The following is a 19,384-nucleotide window of genomic DNA, read 5'->3' on the forward strand; positions in this document are numbered from 1 at the left end:
TTTTATTATTAATACAGGATATATATAGAGATTATATAAGAACTTTCCACAATTGCTACGACCTCGCAAGACACTAAAGAGTGAGTCCAAATAAGGAACAGGACGTGCAAAGGGAAATGGATATCTAAGGTACAAACAACAGGAAGAGGAAAATGTGAGGATCATCTCGGATATGGAAGAAGCCTCAAACGCTTTACCTTAATCTTAATTTTTTCAAGAGTTGTTAGCTGAAGTTCTGCGTCGGGGTCGTACATTTCCATGGAATCAATTTGATCTAGGGAAGCATCAGACGATGGCAAAGCTCTATGTCTGCTTCCATGCAGTGGGAACAGATTAAGTCTCTCCTGTCCATAGGAGTAGTCCCCGATTCGTTTTCTACGACTGAGTAGTGGGGAAGAGTAATCGTAACCATATAAATCTTCATCATCCTCGTATTCTAATGCTAATGGCAATCTCCTTCGATAACGGGGCAATCTTAATGCCTCAGAAAGGGCGCTATAACCACTTGAAAGTCTGTCTTTAATTCCCTGTCGAAAGTTTGATAAATCATTTAAGTAACCCCTAAAACCATGATCTGACGAGCGAATAGCGGACATCGCTGGACCCGCTAGCATTGGACCCTTCAACATTAGAGGACGAGCTACATATTCGAACCCCATAGACTTTCCCCTGACAGGATCTTTCATCTCCCCCTCTACACTAAATACTAGAGCCGCCGAGTCATACTCCTCTAGATTTACGTTTTTCAGAGCCTGTCGCGCTTTAGCAGCTGTTTGAGAAATGATATCGTGAAACATGACATCGTTTGCAACCGAGGAACCGTGCCGCACTGAAGTATTGCTCGGAACCAACGCGGACTTATTGATATCCAAAGCGGACCGGTAAGGCGACATTGAAAAGAGGGGGATATCTGCGACACTTGTGTAGCGTTGAGGCGTCTCCGACTTTTCATCGTCATCATATATCCTCCGTTTTCGGGGCTGATAAGCCATATACTCAACTGGGCTTGGCGAGCGTTCGCGCGGGGGCACATAATAACTACTGATATGACTTGTTGTTGACTGTACGTCATCGTCGACGTCATCACCAAAGTCATATGTGTCATCACTTCTGATTGGATAATTCAAATATCTGTCTCTATCATCATCATCAGTGAATGTATCCTCAATGTCACTACAGTCTTCAATTTCATCGTAAGATGGATAATATCTCTTTGTCTGCTTAACGAGTCTAGTGTATGAGCTTCCTACGCGACTGGGCCCGGCCCTTCTGTACCTTCGACCTTGTCCTAACTCCCTGTCAGGGGACTCTCTGGGGCTCTGATAGGGGGAAATGGTGGGGGAGCGAATAGGGGACTCTCTAGCGAGTCGCCGCCTCAGCTCATATGTTTCAGGATTTCGTATATCTCTAAATATTGAACTAGACACCCAATCTGATTGGGGACGAGCTCCTGATGGTTTCATTGTTAGAACACTCCTGTATGTTTCCGATTGTGGCCTCTCAGTCTGAAAACGCCTATGAGGAACATAAGCAGACGACACTTTCCGACCAGCGCTGGATTCGTAGGCAGCAGGCGTGGATTTCGACGGGGGCTGCGTGAACATGTGAGGGTATTTTGTATAAGTAATTGTGCTGCCTCATGAAAATGCCACAACTATATACGCCCTAATAAAAGTTTTGGAAAATATTTTCTAATTTACAAAATTGGAATACTTTAACACGTAAACTATTATTAGCGTAGAGTATGAGGTAATGTTGAATACATTTGGTTAATCAATGGATCGAATATGAAATCGAAGAAAGGATGTTTCTTGTGTTGCAATTTAACAATAAATAGCCACAGCTCCTCAAGTGTCAAATGCTACTTTAATGTAATTCTTACTTGAGGGAAATATCAGTGAATATTGACTTCACGTTTTAAAATTCGTTTTATAAAGATATTCATTATTATCTGTAATCTGAGAATGGTACCATTTGTTCTTGAGGTAACTGACCATCGACTTTCAAAATCAAAGCAAGATGAAACACAGCACAACATTTTAAACTAAACTTATGTAAGCAATAAGCTGTGCGTTTTTGTTTCTGGCATATTGAGTTTAGCTATTTCGATATAAAATTTAAATTTTCACTTTTTTCAATTCGGGATTTAGAAAAATGAAGGAAATACGAGGATAAAAGGTGTGAATGGGCGTTATATCTGTCGTTTTCGAAGTAATGTATCTTTGGGAAGAGATCATAATCTTTTCAATGAATTATAACATGTCTAGCTTCGTGGAATTGATATTATAAAACTGGAGTCAAAAGATTTTAATAATTTCTAGATATCAAAAGGGCGTCATTTATAATTTGGTCAGAGGGGTGAAAGAGAAGAGAAACAAGAAAGACATGCGGTTAATTTCTTTCAACCAAAACTGTCATTTTTACCTTATTTATCCAAAAAGATCTGCTTGTACACGAGTGTGCTAGAAATCAAACTACAAATGATACACAGTAACGACGAACGAAACTGAGATCTGTGTGAATGAATCTTTATCAAATGGCTAATAATCAATCATGAATTTAAAACATCATGACAAAGTATTAAGTCGTTACTAAGCAACACATATAATGCAGCAAATGAAAAATATGGCATATGTATACATGACGCATTAAACTATTTATGAATTCAAAACTTATATTAAAATCTAACAAATGAAATTTAATACAATGATGATTTAATGATAAAGGGATTAAATAGCTGTGAGTACGCATTTTCAGTAAGGAAAGATTTGGTTATTCTTTATGAATAGGTAGAGCACTCATTTTAATGCTTTGGCCATAGGTTTAGTGGGTGTTATTGTGGAAAAGTGTCGACGTTATCTATATATAAGTGCTAGCTAGCTCTAATTTGAAAAGGGAGAGCACTTGCATTTTATGCTGCAGCCGTTGCCGTTTGTATTATGAGGGAGGTATTTCGAACCGGTGGATGGGGAAGATTTGAGGGTTTTTTTCTAGTTAAAAAATATATACGTACATCACGATAATGACCTCTCAAATTGACTTGTATAATATTTTATTTATTTATTATTTCATTTAAGGTCGACAATGACATTTGGAATGGAAAAAAGAGATGGTAAATGATCGTAGGAAAAGGAAAATGTGTTCGTTGATGGTATCGTCAATGCATTTGAAACTAGTTTGAGAATTATCAATACTCTATTGTAATTTTGAAGAGAATATTGAAAGAATTTGGTTTCTTGTTTGTTTTTATTTGGTTATAGGTTCTGATAAAATGTGTAGTTGATTTAATTCGCGGGATACTTAAACCGTTAACTTTAATAATGAAATGGAACGAATGAAGATGAAAATAACCATTGTATCTGATAACTGGTGGAAATTGAAATTGAAATAACAATACTCTACGCGAATATGTATCGAAGAGAAAATCGTAAATATTTCGTTTCGCAAAATCAAACCACGAACTACACAGTAGGAAATGAAAAGGGCGTGGTAGAATGCGTACTCTATCCTTTGTTAGTCCATGAACTGTTAGTTACATACATAGATGAAAGCCGATGGTTTTGATCAAACATTCAATCGAGGGCCCCGGATGATAATTTGTTGGTTATAAAAGTATAACAATGAGACATGAAGGTGAGTATATATTTGATATGATTTTACCAATCGGTCACATGATACCAGGGCCCCTGGCACTACTGATGACACTACTACAGGCTATACAGAAATTATATATATAATGAAAGATATATTGAATAGCATAACAAATGAATCATAATCAAAACGAAAGTAAAATCGGCATATCAAAACTAATGAAATTTCCTTTACATCATGACAAAATGAACAAAACCTGTGCAATGAAAGGCAACTGAAAATATGTAATATGACTACATAGCGATATGATACTTTTTGACAGATGTGTTCTGGGAAGAAGTAAATTTGATTCAAACCTAATCTCAATTGATAGCACCGATTTTATGCAAATACGATTTTTGGATCTCATAGTGGTAGGACGGAATCTGTCTTAAAATGGCGAAAGATATTTGAACTTGAAATCTGACATCTTTTTATTCCTCTCTATATTGTTATACGTAATGGCGTGAGAATTATAACGATAAGATGTCCTTATACTACTAAATATGGGCGAAGATTTTATAAATATGAGTTAGGCGAATGAAGAAACGAGAACTATATATCATATGCTTATGGTCACTCACGATTGCGTTATAGGCCTCTCTGAGAATTTCTTGGTCTCTGTTTTTAGATTTAGCCGCCATGTCGAAGGCATCATCAGCAGCATGTGTCGAAAAGAGAAGCTCACGGTTGACGTTTCTCCGTATCTCGTTCTCCGTCCCCGTAGTGTCTATAGACAAAACCATAACATCATCAATATACCATATCCTGAGGCAATGTTAATGTAGAAGGTAGGCAAAACCAGGTGTCTTCGTTGATAAAGATAATTAGATATTAGAATTTTGCAGTTTGATGGTACGAGATCAGTATAATGTTTATTTTGTTTAATTATATGGGTTAGAAATTATATTTTAAGGATAATTATATATTAAGAATGGTTGCAAACCTTGAAAGACACCCATTTCTTTCCTCTGGCTATAAATGGTGCAAAACCGTTTTGTTAGCAATGTGTGAAATGAAACCATACACTTGACAAGTTACACTGTACAGAACAGCGTGATATGTATCTAAGTTATAATTGTAACACGCTATATGGTAGGTACCGTGGTAGTGTGCCATTCTTTTGTTAGAACAAACGTCAATACTTACCGTAGTATGTTGAGTATCTGGGACGGTAGATATCTGATAGGTAGAGGTCATCTACAGGTGACATGGCCCTCCCTCCATAACCCCATCTATTTCTCAACACTGAGTGACCCTTGGTGCTCTGAAGGGAAAGACACTTAACATACAAATTCAGATTACCAATTAACATTTTTATACATACAACTTCAGATTACCAATTAACATTTTTAACATACAACTTCAGATTACCAATTAACATTTTAACATACAACTTCAGATTACCAATTAACAATTTACAGATTCTAATAATTTCAGATTACCACAAAATGGACTGCCATCAAAAAGATAGCGTTAGAATGTTTTAGATTGTAGTGACTAAAAATTTCAAAAGCAACATGAGAGATCTACTCTGCCAAAGCGATTCCATTACTATTCAAAATTTTATTAAGCAGTTTTGTAATACTATTTTTGCCTGTGTTTAATACTTGGATGATAATTAAGGTTATATTGTACTTTTCGTATAAACACATCTGAAAAGTGTGTCAGGCATCGTTTGCCTGGCGAATTGTTTTTTCAAAGATACAGATGCTAATGAAAGATGGATACCAGATTATGATTTAACGGAAAACAACATCTAAGATAAACATTCAGACAAACTAATCTTACATGTAAACAAAATCGTAAACAGACTATCACCATGAAGGAAATGCTGTTTTACTTCCAGAATTTTTCTGATAAACAACCAATAACATGAACTGTGTGGTGCATTCGGTGTAAATCAACAGCAAAAAAGTAGCAATTATATTCTTTGTAGCAAGATAACAAACCAAACTTGATATATGAAAGTGGAATTAAGCTTCTTACTCAGACAGATAAAACAATGACGGACTAATCTAGACCGATAACACAAAGAGTGAAACGTGTAAACAGTACGGTAAACAACAGAAGAACAAACAGGAATTTGGCTCTACCCAGTAATGTAAATAGGTGTATTACCTAACTGTTCCAATAGATATAGGAAATCTCGGATGATTAACAGATATTTAAGCAGATTGATGTTTTACTAAACAGTCCCCCGAAACACAAAGGGATAATAAGTAAACGTTGTCTTCTGATGTCTTTCTTGTGTTTCTATCAACTCGAAACGTTTTTTTGTCTGATGGAGTTCGTGCGTGTATTGTTATTTTGTTTTTGTTTCCGTTTTGGTAACACACATTCACAGTCCCTTTCGAAAGAGTTTAAGAATTCTAAAATTCAACAAATACTAAATAAATTATGAAGATCACAATTAGTGTCCTCACAGAAATCCCTTTACAGTAAACAATAGATCACAAATTGTGTCCTCGCAGAAATTCCGTTAACAGTAACAATCTTAAAATGGAACTTTGAATTTGTATGGCTTTTTCTTTAACCTCATATTACGTTTTTAATTGTAAGTTTTAAATAGATACAACGAAGTAGAAATAATGATATATTCCATCCATTATCACGATGCACGAGTTTGAAAGGGAAAAGTTACATTTGATGATACCTTTATTGATGTATAGATATTATTCTGATGCATGGCTGTTTACACATTCGTGATCGTGGGCCTCTGTAACCCCATTTCTTTTATAATACCCACAGATTAGCGCCTTTGTATAGAATAAAGAGGTTCACAAAAATGACAATATTTATGATAGGCATTTCAAATTAGGAAATGTGCTTAGATAAGATAACTATTGGAATATGCAGAGGTATGTAAAGTTAACACCGTTGATTTGTACATACTGCTTACATAAACATAGGCACACCATAGTAGGAGTAACAGCAGATATGATAGGTATACCAAAATATGGAGGACTATATTATATTCCGGAGTGAAAATAATATGAACATTCCTAGCTGAACGTCTCCATAGATATATAATTATATTAAGATGTTTCTATGTGGGATAAAGTATAATTACGCAATAATATTCCGATTTTTTATTAGCAATATAATTATGAATCACTCGAGAGTAACAATCAAAGCAATTTAAATCTACTTTATCTACATGCATCCCCACTTCAAATCGTTATTCACATTGTTAACTATTCTTAACAAAAAAACATAAAACATACAAGAGATAAAATTCTAATCTTATTCAGACATCTTCAAACCCCATTTCCAACATTATTGAAACAAATTATGAAATGCTACTCTTCTAAAATATATGATTTACAAAGCCATTAAATATGTATCGCATCATCAGTTGGTTTCCGTTTCCCCAGTCTTGCATTTCCATTTTATAATTAATTTCTTCTTTGTTATTACTGCTTTCTTCAAATACTCAATTACTATGGCAAACAAGTCAATTACTATGGCAAACAAGTCAATTACTATGGCAAACAAGTCAATTACTATGGCAAACAAGTCAATTACTATGGCAAACAAGTCAATTACTATGGCAAACAAGTATGGTATTGAATTATTAACTTCAACGTAGATATATTAACTTTAAATGCTTTGTGATATACTGATGAATTTATTTTTAACTTAAGTGAGAAGTGGTTAAAGTAATATAACTCGATCAAGTAAACTTTTAACATTCAATACAGAACCTAAATGAATTGGATATTTAAATCTGTGTATTCTGACACGAAACTATTTCGAGAAATATCCTCATATAGTAGTTTGACATTACTGGATACTCACAACTATCATGAATGTCTAAATATATATATCTATTACATCCAGAGAGTTTACGATCATCAATTATTTGGCGTTGTATTGTAATGCAGGGTTGATCTGACGGATTTGTGTGACGGTTGTGTATATACTGTTCATTACAGAACACATTTTAGAGCTTTAGAACATGACTAAAATATCCTGTTTAATTACATAATGACGTTAATGTTACATAACTTTACGTAAAAGTTATGGGAGAACAATATAATATAGATTCTTTAGGAGTAACAGTAAGTGCTTTAAATCATAACAAAACTAAGGTTAACTGTCCATCCCCATGAAAACAATAGACTTGCTTGGTATAAACACAGGCGCATTCCATTATAAGAACGTGAGGGTGGTCTTACTAAAATTGAGTTAGACAAGAACCTGTTCTGATGGTATCTTCTGCCCAACATCATGTCTAGATTGTTCTGTGTTTCAGCGAAAAACACTTCACTTAGGATAAGTTTGGCAGAGGAAGAGGGGGCAGATGTAGGTACTGAGTTACACTTCCTTCTGTCTTTATATAGAACATGTAACGTTAGCCTCCATCGAGCCACCGCTTCCTTGTGATCCGTGGCATATCGTGCGCCGTGACGTCATTGCGTACACTTTCACTACCGTAAAGTTGGAGGCCACGGAAGGGGGAAACGGAGCTTAAAATAACGGCTGATATCTTTGAGGAATTTATAATCTCTTTGAATCGTGAAAAGGCGAGTAGCTATTTTGGAACCTTAACTATCCATATAGCTACACTTTTAAACAAATTTATTTATTCTATAAATATAAATAGATTCAGCATCCCTCTTTTCGCCTCGTTATTTATATACCTGCATGAGATGAGTATCTACTGAAGAATGTGCGTATCTTCACTCACTCTTTATGCGATAAAACGATAGGCTATCCTAATGAAACATGCATGTCCGTGTAGTTTGTTGTGTTGTTTTGGCGTATTGAATCATCGCTTAATAACACCAGTTTGTACATATATTCTGTCACACTACACTATGTTTGTGACGACTTGGCACCCGGAAGTGCAGACTAAGATGAAATAGGAGACTGGTATGTGTGACGGACGCACATGATGCATTCTTTATCTATGAGTACACATACCTTATGTATGTTTATGACGGCTGGTGATGTTTGCCCATCAAAACAGTGGCTGGTGTTGTTCAATAAACGAAACAATTGCCAGGACATCATCACCAAGCACCAATAATGACTTAGCACATACTCAGCAATTTAAGTGCTTATTCATCTAAAACATCCCATTGGCTAGAATTATTGTATCAACAAGGTGGAAACAACATAGTTCAACTTCGAAGTGATAAAACTTCATTGAATCTATTTGTTTTACTGATCTTACTGTTTTGTTATCCTTTAGACGTTTACTACATAACCAATTCAGAGATAAAAAGGACATGAAATGCCGAATGCATATTAGTTTTACAAGATTTGGGGAGAATCTTCAGCAAAATACCATTCTACAGGAATTTCAACAATGCAGTCTTATGAATCACTTCCAATTCTATTCTTTTTCAATGGCCATGTGTTACTGCTCAATAAACCTCTTTTTGTACCATTCTGAATTAAACTAACGTTATCGAAATATAAAAAAAACTTCTTTTACTAACTCTGAGAGAAGAAAACAAGTATTGAATGTCAGTTAATCATTCTAAGAACAAATTTAAGGTGGGCCTTTTTATACCCCAAATTTCTGCACCAGAAGAAAGGGTTGAATGGATTTAACTTTTGACATGTCAGCCGCGTTACGTGTTAAGTTTAACTCTCTACCTTGTTGTCACGTAATTGAGATAGTTACCATGCACAAGTCGTCAACAGAACGAAAAACTAAATTGAAACATAAAGAAAACATAATTTGTACCTATTTAAACTACACTTCATTCTAATGAAAGGTAATAAATCAATTCTTTTCAAACCCTAATGCCAATAAAAGCTGCTCACAGTAGTTACCTCTTTTCGATTACGGTATGGCTTGATGCCAATATGACAATGAAACAAATTATATATAGATCTAAAAGCAAAAAAAGTAAACGTGACTTTTATGTTTAATGACCAAAGATAAGTTAGTTACGCCACACAGTGTAGGATTCATCCTGCATTAGGTTTCATACGTTTACGGATTTTACATTATGATATGACAGATAGTTTCGCAGTACAAACATGCCTATTAAAACAACGGATAATGTATGTAAAAGGATAGAAGTAAAATGGATGTCATTGATCCATTATACTTTCAACTGTGGTATTGAATGATATCCCTTTAACACAAATGTTATAATTTTAGAAATATAGGTGGTTTTTTTTTTAAATTTTGATCAACATCAACATGTACGAAAGCCGATTGGGCTCATTTTGGTAGAAGAAAAAAATAATTTCGCATTATTACGCGAAACTTTGGCGTTATTACGCGAAACTTTGGCGTTATAACGCGAAACTTACTATATATAATTACATTGTTTCAGGCATCGGAAGCCATATTTTGATTCCGGAATGCTGGAGTTCACTCAAAATAAATGTTGAAACATCGTTTAAATCTGAAAACTGTTTCCATCTTGTTAAGATACCGCTTTACAGATGATTTGCTTTTAATAACTTTCGGACGCTAAGCTACAATATACTCACGTGCATCAACATAATTTTCATGTTCAAGTTTGGCGTAATAACGCGATAGTTTCTCGTGATAACGCGATTTTTTTGTCTTCTACCAAAATGAGCCCAATCGGCTTTCGTAGGTCTAACATCTTAAAACAATATATTAATTGTCTAAAAGTTTCGCGTAATAACACCAAAAGCGATTTACGCGAAATTAAGCGATTTTTTTTCTCCTACCGAAATGAGCCCAATCGGCTTTCATAAACATGAGGTATTTAACTGAACGTCATTTTTGCTTGACTACCTTTATACAACTTATGATTCAATGCGCAATAAAAAGAACTAGATTTCTCTTTGACCATGAATGATATAATATAATCATAATCATATATCATGATATATTATATCATGATAACTAATATATCATGATAACTTCAGTTACAACACTCAAGATATGATAACAAACCACCTTAAGGCAACACATACCGGTGTCATAATGAGTCTCTAGATAAAAACCAAAAACTGTGGAATTTCACCTCAATGGAAATAAGTATAACATATACAATCTATTACATGTTTCTGGATAGCATTTATCTCTGGGATAGACTAACGTACATGTATACTAAAATAGAAATGTGCTAGGCGCCCACTTTTCTCAGTAAGCCATCTCTGCCGATACCTCATACTGAGAGCACGCGCGCACGTGTAACCTATCAACCATCTACAGTACGTAGCTGGTGTATAATAAACGAGTTCGCGAGTAATAGCTTTCTCAGGTACACAGATAGGCAAGATGTAACGTCATAGATATACATAATTTGTTTACTTATACTGCTGATCAGCCAGATTTAAGGCACGAAGCAGATAAAAGAAAGTCTATTGAAGGAACAATGGATTTGGTGTAGTGGTTGGCTACATTTTGATGGCAATTGCAAGAAAGCTATATATTTCACGCTAATCATTCGTTTATTTTTTAAACGGTTTGTTTTCATGTTTCAAAATGTAACTAAAATTGTAAATTTGGGTCCAAAGTGCAAAACAGGCATTTAGCCAGGACACCAAAACAATAAAGAGATACATGTACAAATAATCTAGTTCGCGGCTACTTCAGTTTCAAAATGCACTAAAAATCAACTAAAGTCTGACGTCAATTAATGAAGTATCCTTGGTTACTACCAATGGTTTACGACGCGAAGCCCAACGGTGATTGTTACCTGCTGTGTGTTCTGAGCCATATAATCAAATCATGTACAGACCGATTACCTTTATGAGATTTTGTACTCAAACACCTAACCTTATCTTACAGTTTCTATAACAGTTTCTCATAACGTTTATTTTAAATTATCTTAAAGAGTACATAACAATGAAATAGATCTACCTTAATTTCAGTTTAATGCATATTTATATCGATCTAGTCATGTCGACTCCACATTAGGGTGTGGTTGAACTGCTGATAGGTATCAAACGATCGAGAAGAAGTTTCAGAAGTAGATAATACACAATGGTCATGCTACTGTGGGTTAACCGACATTGTTAACGAATCATTAGCCATTACAGAGCCATTGTTTTGTAAACCAACAACACAAAACACATACCTTTTGTATTAACCTTAATACTTCGGACATTGACAATACACATACAGTGGGCGGTTTGATTACTAACAGACTGGACACTGACTGACCAGAGACTGACCACTTGGCCTTGACACGTTTAGGGGGTAAGGATATCTCTGCTAACAATTAGTACATATTGGCATGTTTTCTCGCCTCCATACACAACACATAGGGACAGATCTGCTCTCGTTTGGTGTTAATCATTTATAAAGTGTAGCCCGATATCTGATCACCCTGTCTCCTATGCCAAGTAATTCATAAACAGCGATCCGCGTGTTTCGAGTAAGGGCCACCACCTTTTTTTCTTTGCTGTTGTCCTTTCGCGAACAACTACTTAAATTAATATTTTGATTTTTAAATAACGTTCCTGGGGACATAGATCTTTGGAATAGCTTTGCGTTTCCTCCTTGGTACATTGTACCAACCAATTGTAAAGTTCTACCGAAACCTTTTTGATGAACGTCTAATTATAACGAAAGATGTTCCTTATACAGTATATACTATACATTGAAATGATGATGATGATGATGATGATGATGAGGTGATCCTTTACCGCTACTTTATTATGTACATACATCTGTGTGAATGATTACGCCCTTATACCCCTCCCGCAATGGTTCAGTGCCACAACATTGATGACGTCTGTAATCGGTATCATAGTGTTGACCATGTCTTGTGCACATGCAAGGTACAATAGACCCCCCTCCCTAGTGTACATGTATACCGATCTAGGAGGCTAATGATGTGAACACTTTATGTGCGCAATGATGAATAGAAAACCATCTGGGAGGAATAATCAAACCAAGGTCAAAGGTCATTGTAATCAGCAAACTCTGTGATCGTCTATCTGATGGAACTGTGATGAACGTGCATCACACATGCGGTGTGCAATCTGTGTGTGGTATTACACGACTGAACATAAAACGTACTAATCAACACGCGTAAATGTCGATCAAACTACGTAATCATCACACGATGTTCCAATTATGGGGCAAGGTCAGGTCACAGCCTATTTTTAGAATGTGCTGCTCATTACATCTTAAATGTGTACAGTAAGGTTGAAAGCTTATATTTTTGTAACTTCATGGTTATCGCATTTTATTTTGAAGTTATTGATGTTTGAAAATCTTCCATTTATTACTGAATCGAATACATTATATAAAATTAGTCTGACTAAGATCTCCTAAATTGATTAAAATTTGTTATTTATCAAAAACATAAACAGCAGTGTATCAAATTTAAATTATCACATGGACCAAAAAAATGAAATATTTTTACGACTACTTCATTGAAAAAGAGCTCTTTTTTGCACCCTAATATTTGTTTTCGAAATGTACACACTCATAATGCATCCAGAATATCTGAAAATAAATAGCTCGATGTTTACATTTAAATCGGACTAAGGTAAACCTTATATCATGTAATCAACGTGAAATTTGATATAGACACACACCCATATACCCCTCCCCTAGTCCCCCACCGACACCTCACGACCAACAGTTACCATTACCCCTCCCCTTGTCCCCCGCTGACACCTCACCACCGACATCTCCCCCATAGGAGGTACACACATATATATTATCTGTTTGCATGTTTACGCCCTGTGAAACATGATCCATACGGATAAACATCTACAGACTTCGCTAATGAACATGTGTACTACAGAAGCTGTACTCTCCGCGGTAAAGATAAACCGCAGTAATAATTTAAAATTATATTAATCATCGTGAAGTTTATGCATTCATTCTGTAATTGATTTTAATGAATTGAATTAAGATATATTATATCATTTACATTATCATTAGCCCGAGATACTCAGCATAAATTCACTACTCCTTAAATACGGAAGTACAGGTATGAACATTTTGTACAAAATTGTATTCATATTGTCTTGAGCAAAACCGAAACGTTATTAATAGACACAAACTATTTCTATTTATGAATGCGAAACTTTTCACGCGATGCATTATTAGTGATATTTTTATGCAAGGATTTATAAGTGAGAGATACGTCCTTGTTTTATGAATCTAAAAAGTTTTTAATTTCTTTAATATGAAACTTAACCAGCGAAAAGATGCATGCATTTTGTAATCAAATAAAAGGACTATTTTTTTGTAATATATACGTAAATAACAGCCACAACATATTAATACACAGTGTTAAATTTTGAGTATGGAAATATGGCAGTATTCACGCCAAGAGAATAATACTGAAAGTTTTAGAGGCAGTTTTAGAGGTATCTGTATTTTAACTACGAATACTAATACTGTCTTATCAGACCAATGAATTGATTGTAGGTAATGTCGTCTCGTGTATCGTAGTGACCGCGAATTGAGACAAAAATATCAGACAAATACATGAACAAGGGAAAGGGTTAACTAACGAACACCATATAAAAAGGTCAAGGATAAAGAGAAATAACCGTCAAACATTGAATATGCTATTGTTGCCAAATGTTACAGAAAATGTTCATGGCAGCCAGCCAATTTACCGGAACCGGAAATAGAAATATACATGAGACGGGTCAAGGAGAGAACAAGCCTAATTTAGATTGTGACGACAAACAAAACAAAAAATCTTGTTTGATCAAAAACCCTTCAATGTCTTTACAGGGGAAGTATGGCATAGAAGCCAAACGTTGGCCTGATGTACGTCCCGTATAGAACCGACATTCCATTAAAAGCAATAATAATTATTGTACAAACTATGTAATCTAACATGTGATTTTATGATATTCTATAAACATTTTCGTCAAAAAACAGAATAATGTCTAGAACGAACCCACCCATACGAAATGTGAAGATCTATATTGTAATTATCTTTTAGTGTACTGAATTCTGCATCGTACTACATACAACTATATTCAACGGAACTATTTCAAAACTACGAAAAACTTTCATAAATTATGAAATAAGTAATACATTTAATCAGCATAATTATTTTATATCATTTATATAAATTGTACTGTGCATTGACAGATTCCACGTCAGTAGCTAAATTGCAAATATTTCAATAAACATTTAAAGCAAAAATCGCCACAAAGCCTATAAAACAGTATATTTAAAACAGTAGCGCATCAGCGAAGTATCCGTATAATACTTACCGTGAAGTAGCCGGGGGTGTTTAACCTTTTTCTGGCCATTTCCGGTTCCGGGCAAGGCCTTACCTGTACGTGATAAAATCGTTTACAATAAATACCTGGAACTGTCACCTACCTGTTTATTCTACTGTAGATTTTGTTAGCCTTATATGGTCAGTGTAGCTATCTGCAGTCTGTAAAAACAACTTCCGGTATAATCCAATATGGCCGCCAAGACATATCCTTTTCAACTATTTTAGAGCTCTAAGGTATTGATTAAAACTTCTGGCAGATAAAACGACTATTTCAATTCTGCAGATATATTAGTACACGATTAAAAATATTTTTAATACTGTAGGCTATTAGGCCAAAACCTGATAATGGAAAGAAAACGTAGTCAAATTTCACAGGAAAGGAGAAGTTTTAAAAACAAACCAAAATAATAGAAAACAAGTAATTTGTAATTTGAAAATACAGAATTACTATACTGACCATTTTAAACCAACGCAATCTTTTGATATGAATATATTGTATTAGTAAATATGTCCAGCATGCATCCTATGGTAGTAGCTTGTCTCCATAGCGTTATACCTCATAATCCTCGGGGTGGTAGATTAACATATCCACAGAATCCATGTAAATCTAATAGAGAAAGCCTCTAATTTCCCTGCAAGAGTTGTGAGAACACCGGTCGGTGGAGACGAAAAACGGAAATAAGCAACGAAAACGTTAGCACAAGGAAAATGCGGCACGCACAGATTCAGATTTACAATAGAAGAATCCAAAGAAATTCCTTGTCCTTTATAAGGTCGTTCCAACACTCGAAACCAGAGGCGGACAGTGCGACTCCGCCTTTACACAAAATTATCATCAGAAATATGCCTGATGAATGTAAAGGTTGACAAGATATGAAGTATTTATAGGCTTTCTACATGCACATCGACAAAGAAAAAAAGATAGATGCACACATACTAATTCCATGTAACCCGTCAATCATGCACAAGGGTATTCATTACAAAGATTGTGAAGTATGACATCGCGTTTTTTCATTTGATGAATTATCCTAGCATGTATACAATGAAATACACTGATAAATTAATATGAGAAAAAAAACTTGAATGGTAATTAAGTAACAATTAGATTACTTTCTGATCAGAAGGTGATGATTTATCAACGCTATTATGATAATAAGTAAATGAAATATTTTAAGATGAGGTGAAATAAATTCAGACTTACTAGTTCAGTGTTTTAGAAAATAACGAAAATATCCTCAAGGTAAGCCCAGCATAGAGGGAGTTGGGACAAGATACAGGAGCCCGTATTCTAATGTACGGAGATTCCATATACATTTCCTCGGACAAGTCTATTTAGCTAGATAGGTAGATAATGTTATAAGATACATATGATAATGCTTGGCGTGGAAACTTCAATATTATATCACAATAAGTCAACAAATATACATAATAGGCATCAAAATCAACCTATCATATACATTTACTTTAGTAAATAATTTGATTGGGTTTCGTCTCAAGTTAACCCTGACCTTCCCTATGAAATGATAATGGACTATTCGAGTACAAGATTCCAGTCTCAGTAGCCCTGCTCTGCCTAAACATGGAGAGTAGATTTGGCGTCCTTGGTAAGATCCGATGTTTCGCTCTTACTACGCTCACTCGGCGTGAGGGCGTATGGGCAGACACATAGAAGGCACACGTGCGAACACACGTGTGTTATACCTACTAGCACTAGCATGATATGTACTTACACCGGCGTTATTTAATTGTTTGTTGTGTTAGCTGTTAGACTATTCTCTCGGGCACTGAACTACGTATACAAACGTAACGTTCGTGCATTCCCAGTCTAAAATCTGCTGCTCGGGCGAATATTTCCCCCATTTCATGTTATAATCTCACTCGTAACTACAGGACACGACGTCATTGAGGCAGACCGCGTTCCTCGAAATATGTAACAGCTGTTTAATGCTAAAAAGGTAAACACTCAACCAAAATGTCCTTTGTATCTTTTCAACTTCCATCCTCCCTTGTTTTCTCCACGGATTGTATCTGATTAATATTAATGTTTACATTTGTTCTTTCCCATGATGTCACATTATGACGTCATTTGTTTTGAAACGCGATAAAAGACTTGGATCCATTTTGAAACGTCCATGAAGTTGACAATAAATAATTCTAGATGAATGCATTTTATATGGTCGCTCTTAACAACGGCCCCGAGCTAGCTTAATAAACTGCAACAATACTTACTGTTCGCACTGTCTTTGAACGGCTAATTCATGTACAACGCTAGTGTTAACTATAGTGACTGTTTTATGTGGTCATGTTTGTACCTGCACCCTAAAATTAGACGGACTCTATTTAAAAATTCCAAACTGCGTGCGCCAAGGTGACGTCATATTGATCCTCAGTTTTCAAACCTTTAAAAGCGGGCATACACTGTCACAATATAGGTTTTGTTTACATGCGTAGGCATACATCCACTACGTGTAGTGTTTCATATATGTATGTTTTAATTAACCGAATCTTTAATAGTTGTTATCCTCAATTTAAGATTACACATATTTGGATGTTTAGCTAATAAAAATTTATCAACCTTGGACTATGCTGGCCAGAATTTTAAGAATGCTTAAAAATAACATCGAATTGGGAACTCACAGTTTTGGTCCCAAGAAAGTAGGTCTGATATTAGCTCGCAAGATTTTTTAAGTATAACCCGCAATCAAAAAGTGTCCAATTAACCTAATACGTATAATCCTCCATAGATTATTTCTTGGTCTGTCATTGAGACATTTGATGATGTCGACGATGTTTTCTTTACGTGGTCTTAGTTATTTACTGACATTGTACAATGATGAACATGTATTTCAATAGTCAAAGCAAGTTTAAAAGATTGCGTGAAAGAGACTATTTTATATCAATTTTTAATATGATCAAACACTACCATTATCGCGATAAATCTTATCCCAACCATAATTACTTTAATACCATGCAAACACTATACATACCAACAACTGTGAACCGTTTGATTAAAGTAAAACTGCTGCTTTTTTCTGCAATTACTAGCAAGTTGACCGGATCTCTTGACAAAGTGTCGTGATAAACTCTGAGTTTGTTAATGATCATTTTTTTTTCTATACCTGTAGCTCTATACCTGTAGCTGATGTAGAATTTGTTGATACTTTTCACAAAACAATTTATGTATGTAAATCTGTAGATTAAGATAAAGTACATTTTAATGTCATCGAAGTTGTTAAACTATGCTCCTATCGTTAGACCTCTCACCTAAAGTCTAGTAGGTTTACTATACTGAATGGAATCTTGCAAGCATACCAACTCATTAACGTGGATTCATGTTAAATTCAGCAAAGGATTTACGATCCAGATATTTTTTATGTTTTATCAAAGATTCCCAAAAGACATATGAACTGTACATATATCTGTATACCATTCTTGTTTCTTCTAAATAAGGTTTTAGTCAAGATTGTTACATTGAAACAGACCTTCTTGTTATTGTCAACTCATGCCATGTGCACATGAAGTTGATCAATGCAATTTCACTAGCGTTACTATATCTTTCTATTAACTTTATCCCTTTACAATATTTAGGGCTGAACCGATATGTATGCTGACGGCACCACCCTGGTCCGGCTCCAGTCTTGTTAGTGTTCACAGTAATCTGTAAGCTGACCTTAACGTAGTAACAAACTGGTCTAATGACAGCAGAATGTTGATCAATGTTGATAAAACACATGGCATGGTGATATCTACCAAGCCAAAACAGTGTAGAAATGCCCCTGTGTTAGATTTACATTTGAACAACACTGCTTAGTCGGGCACAACAGTCAGGTAGTCAGGTACAACAGTCTGGTACAACAGTCGGGCACAACAGTCTGCAAACATACTATGTAAAGGTTGGCAGGTGTTTAAGCTGACATGTGTGAAAATCGTGCACATTTTTCACTTCGGTTATATAAATGCGTTGTTTTAAAGAAGAAATCACACATATTTCCTCGTCAGTGCAAGAGTGAAATATTTTAATGAACGTGTATTTGGTCACCGTTAATGATATTCACACATATTTCCTCGTCAGTGCAAGAGTGAAATATTTTAATGAACGTGTATTTGGTCACCGTTAATGATTACTACTATTCAATAGTTAAAAAAAAATATATAAATTATTGATATGTAGTATGATGCACTCAGTCTCGCTGATATGACTTAGCTGGATTCAATCATTATATAGGAGACAATGGGATACATATGTGTCAATCATCTGGTTCCCGAATTTCTATAATGATACTTTCCAGCATTGCAGCCCATTACAAGATGCAGCAGATCTAATGAAAATAATGTTTTACAGATCACTGTACCTGTGGTTAAGTTGAAGCCAGACTATAAATCAATAAATCTCTTATGACAATCAGCAAACATAGTAAACTTCATTTAAAAGTTTTTTCGTAAACATATAAAAGAACAATTATTTTTGCCAGTTTTATCTTGTCGTTGATTTAGCGTGCAATAAACTTGTTATACGAGTTCCATTCCAGATTATAATAACTTTCACATAGAGATTGAACAGTGTTTTGATTACGTTAAAGATGGTATGAACGCAA

The 19,384-nt window shown here is 35.1% G+C and overlaps 1 protein-coding gene across 38 annotated transcripts in view; it reads right to left on the reverse strand.

The window, feature by feature from the left end:
* The window catches only part of LOC138315928 (uncharacterized), a 29,823-nt gene extending 13,684 nt beyond the window's left edge, over positions 1-16,139 (reverse strand). For 10 of the 38 annotated variants that reach the window (XM_069257323.1, XM_069257322.1, XM_069257313.1 and 7 more), the window contains exons 1-5: positions 15,346-15,634; positions 14,779-14,841; positions 4,780-4,897; positions 4,215-4,360; positions 198-1,592 (exon numbers count right to left, since the gene is read on the reverse strand). In XM_069257323.1, coding sequence (XP_069113424.1) covers positions 198-1,592; positions 4,215-4,360; positions 4,780-4,897; positions 14,779-14,841; positions 15,346-15,390 — 1,767 coding nt within the window. In that variant the 5' untranslated portion in view covers positions 15,391-15,634. Of the gene's footprint in view, positions 1-197; positions 1,593-4,214; positions 4,361-4,779; positions 4,898-14,778; positions 14,842-15,345; positions 15,637-15,990 lie in introns of those variants that run through there. The other 28 variants (XR_011207559.1, XR_011207558.1, XM_069257333.1 and 25 more) reach the window with 11 other exon arrangements.
* Positions 16,140-19,384: the final 3,245 nt, after the last annotated feature.

The sequence above is a fragment of the Argopecten irradians genome, chromosome 2 (assembly GCF_041381155.1).
Source record: "Argopecten irradians isolate NY chromosome 2, Ai_NY, whole genome shotgun sequence".
Classification (NCBI taxonomy): Eukaryota; Metazoa; Mollusca; class Bivalvia; order Pectinida; family Pectinidae; genus Argopecten; species Argopecten irradians.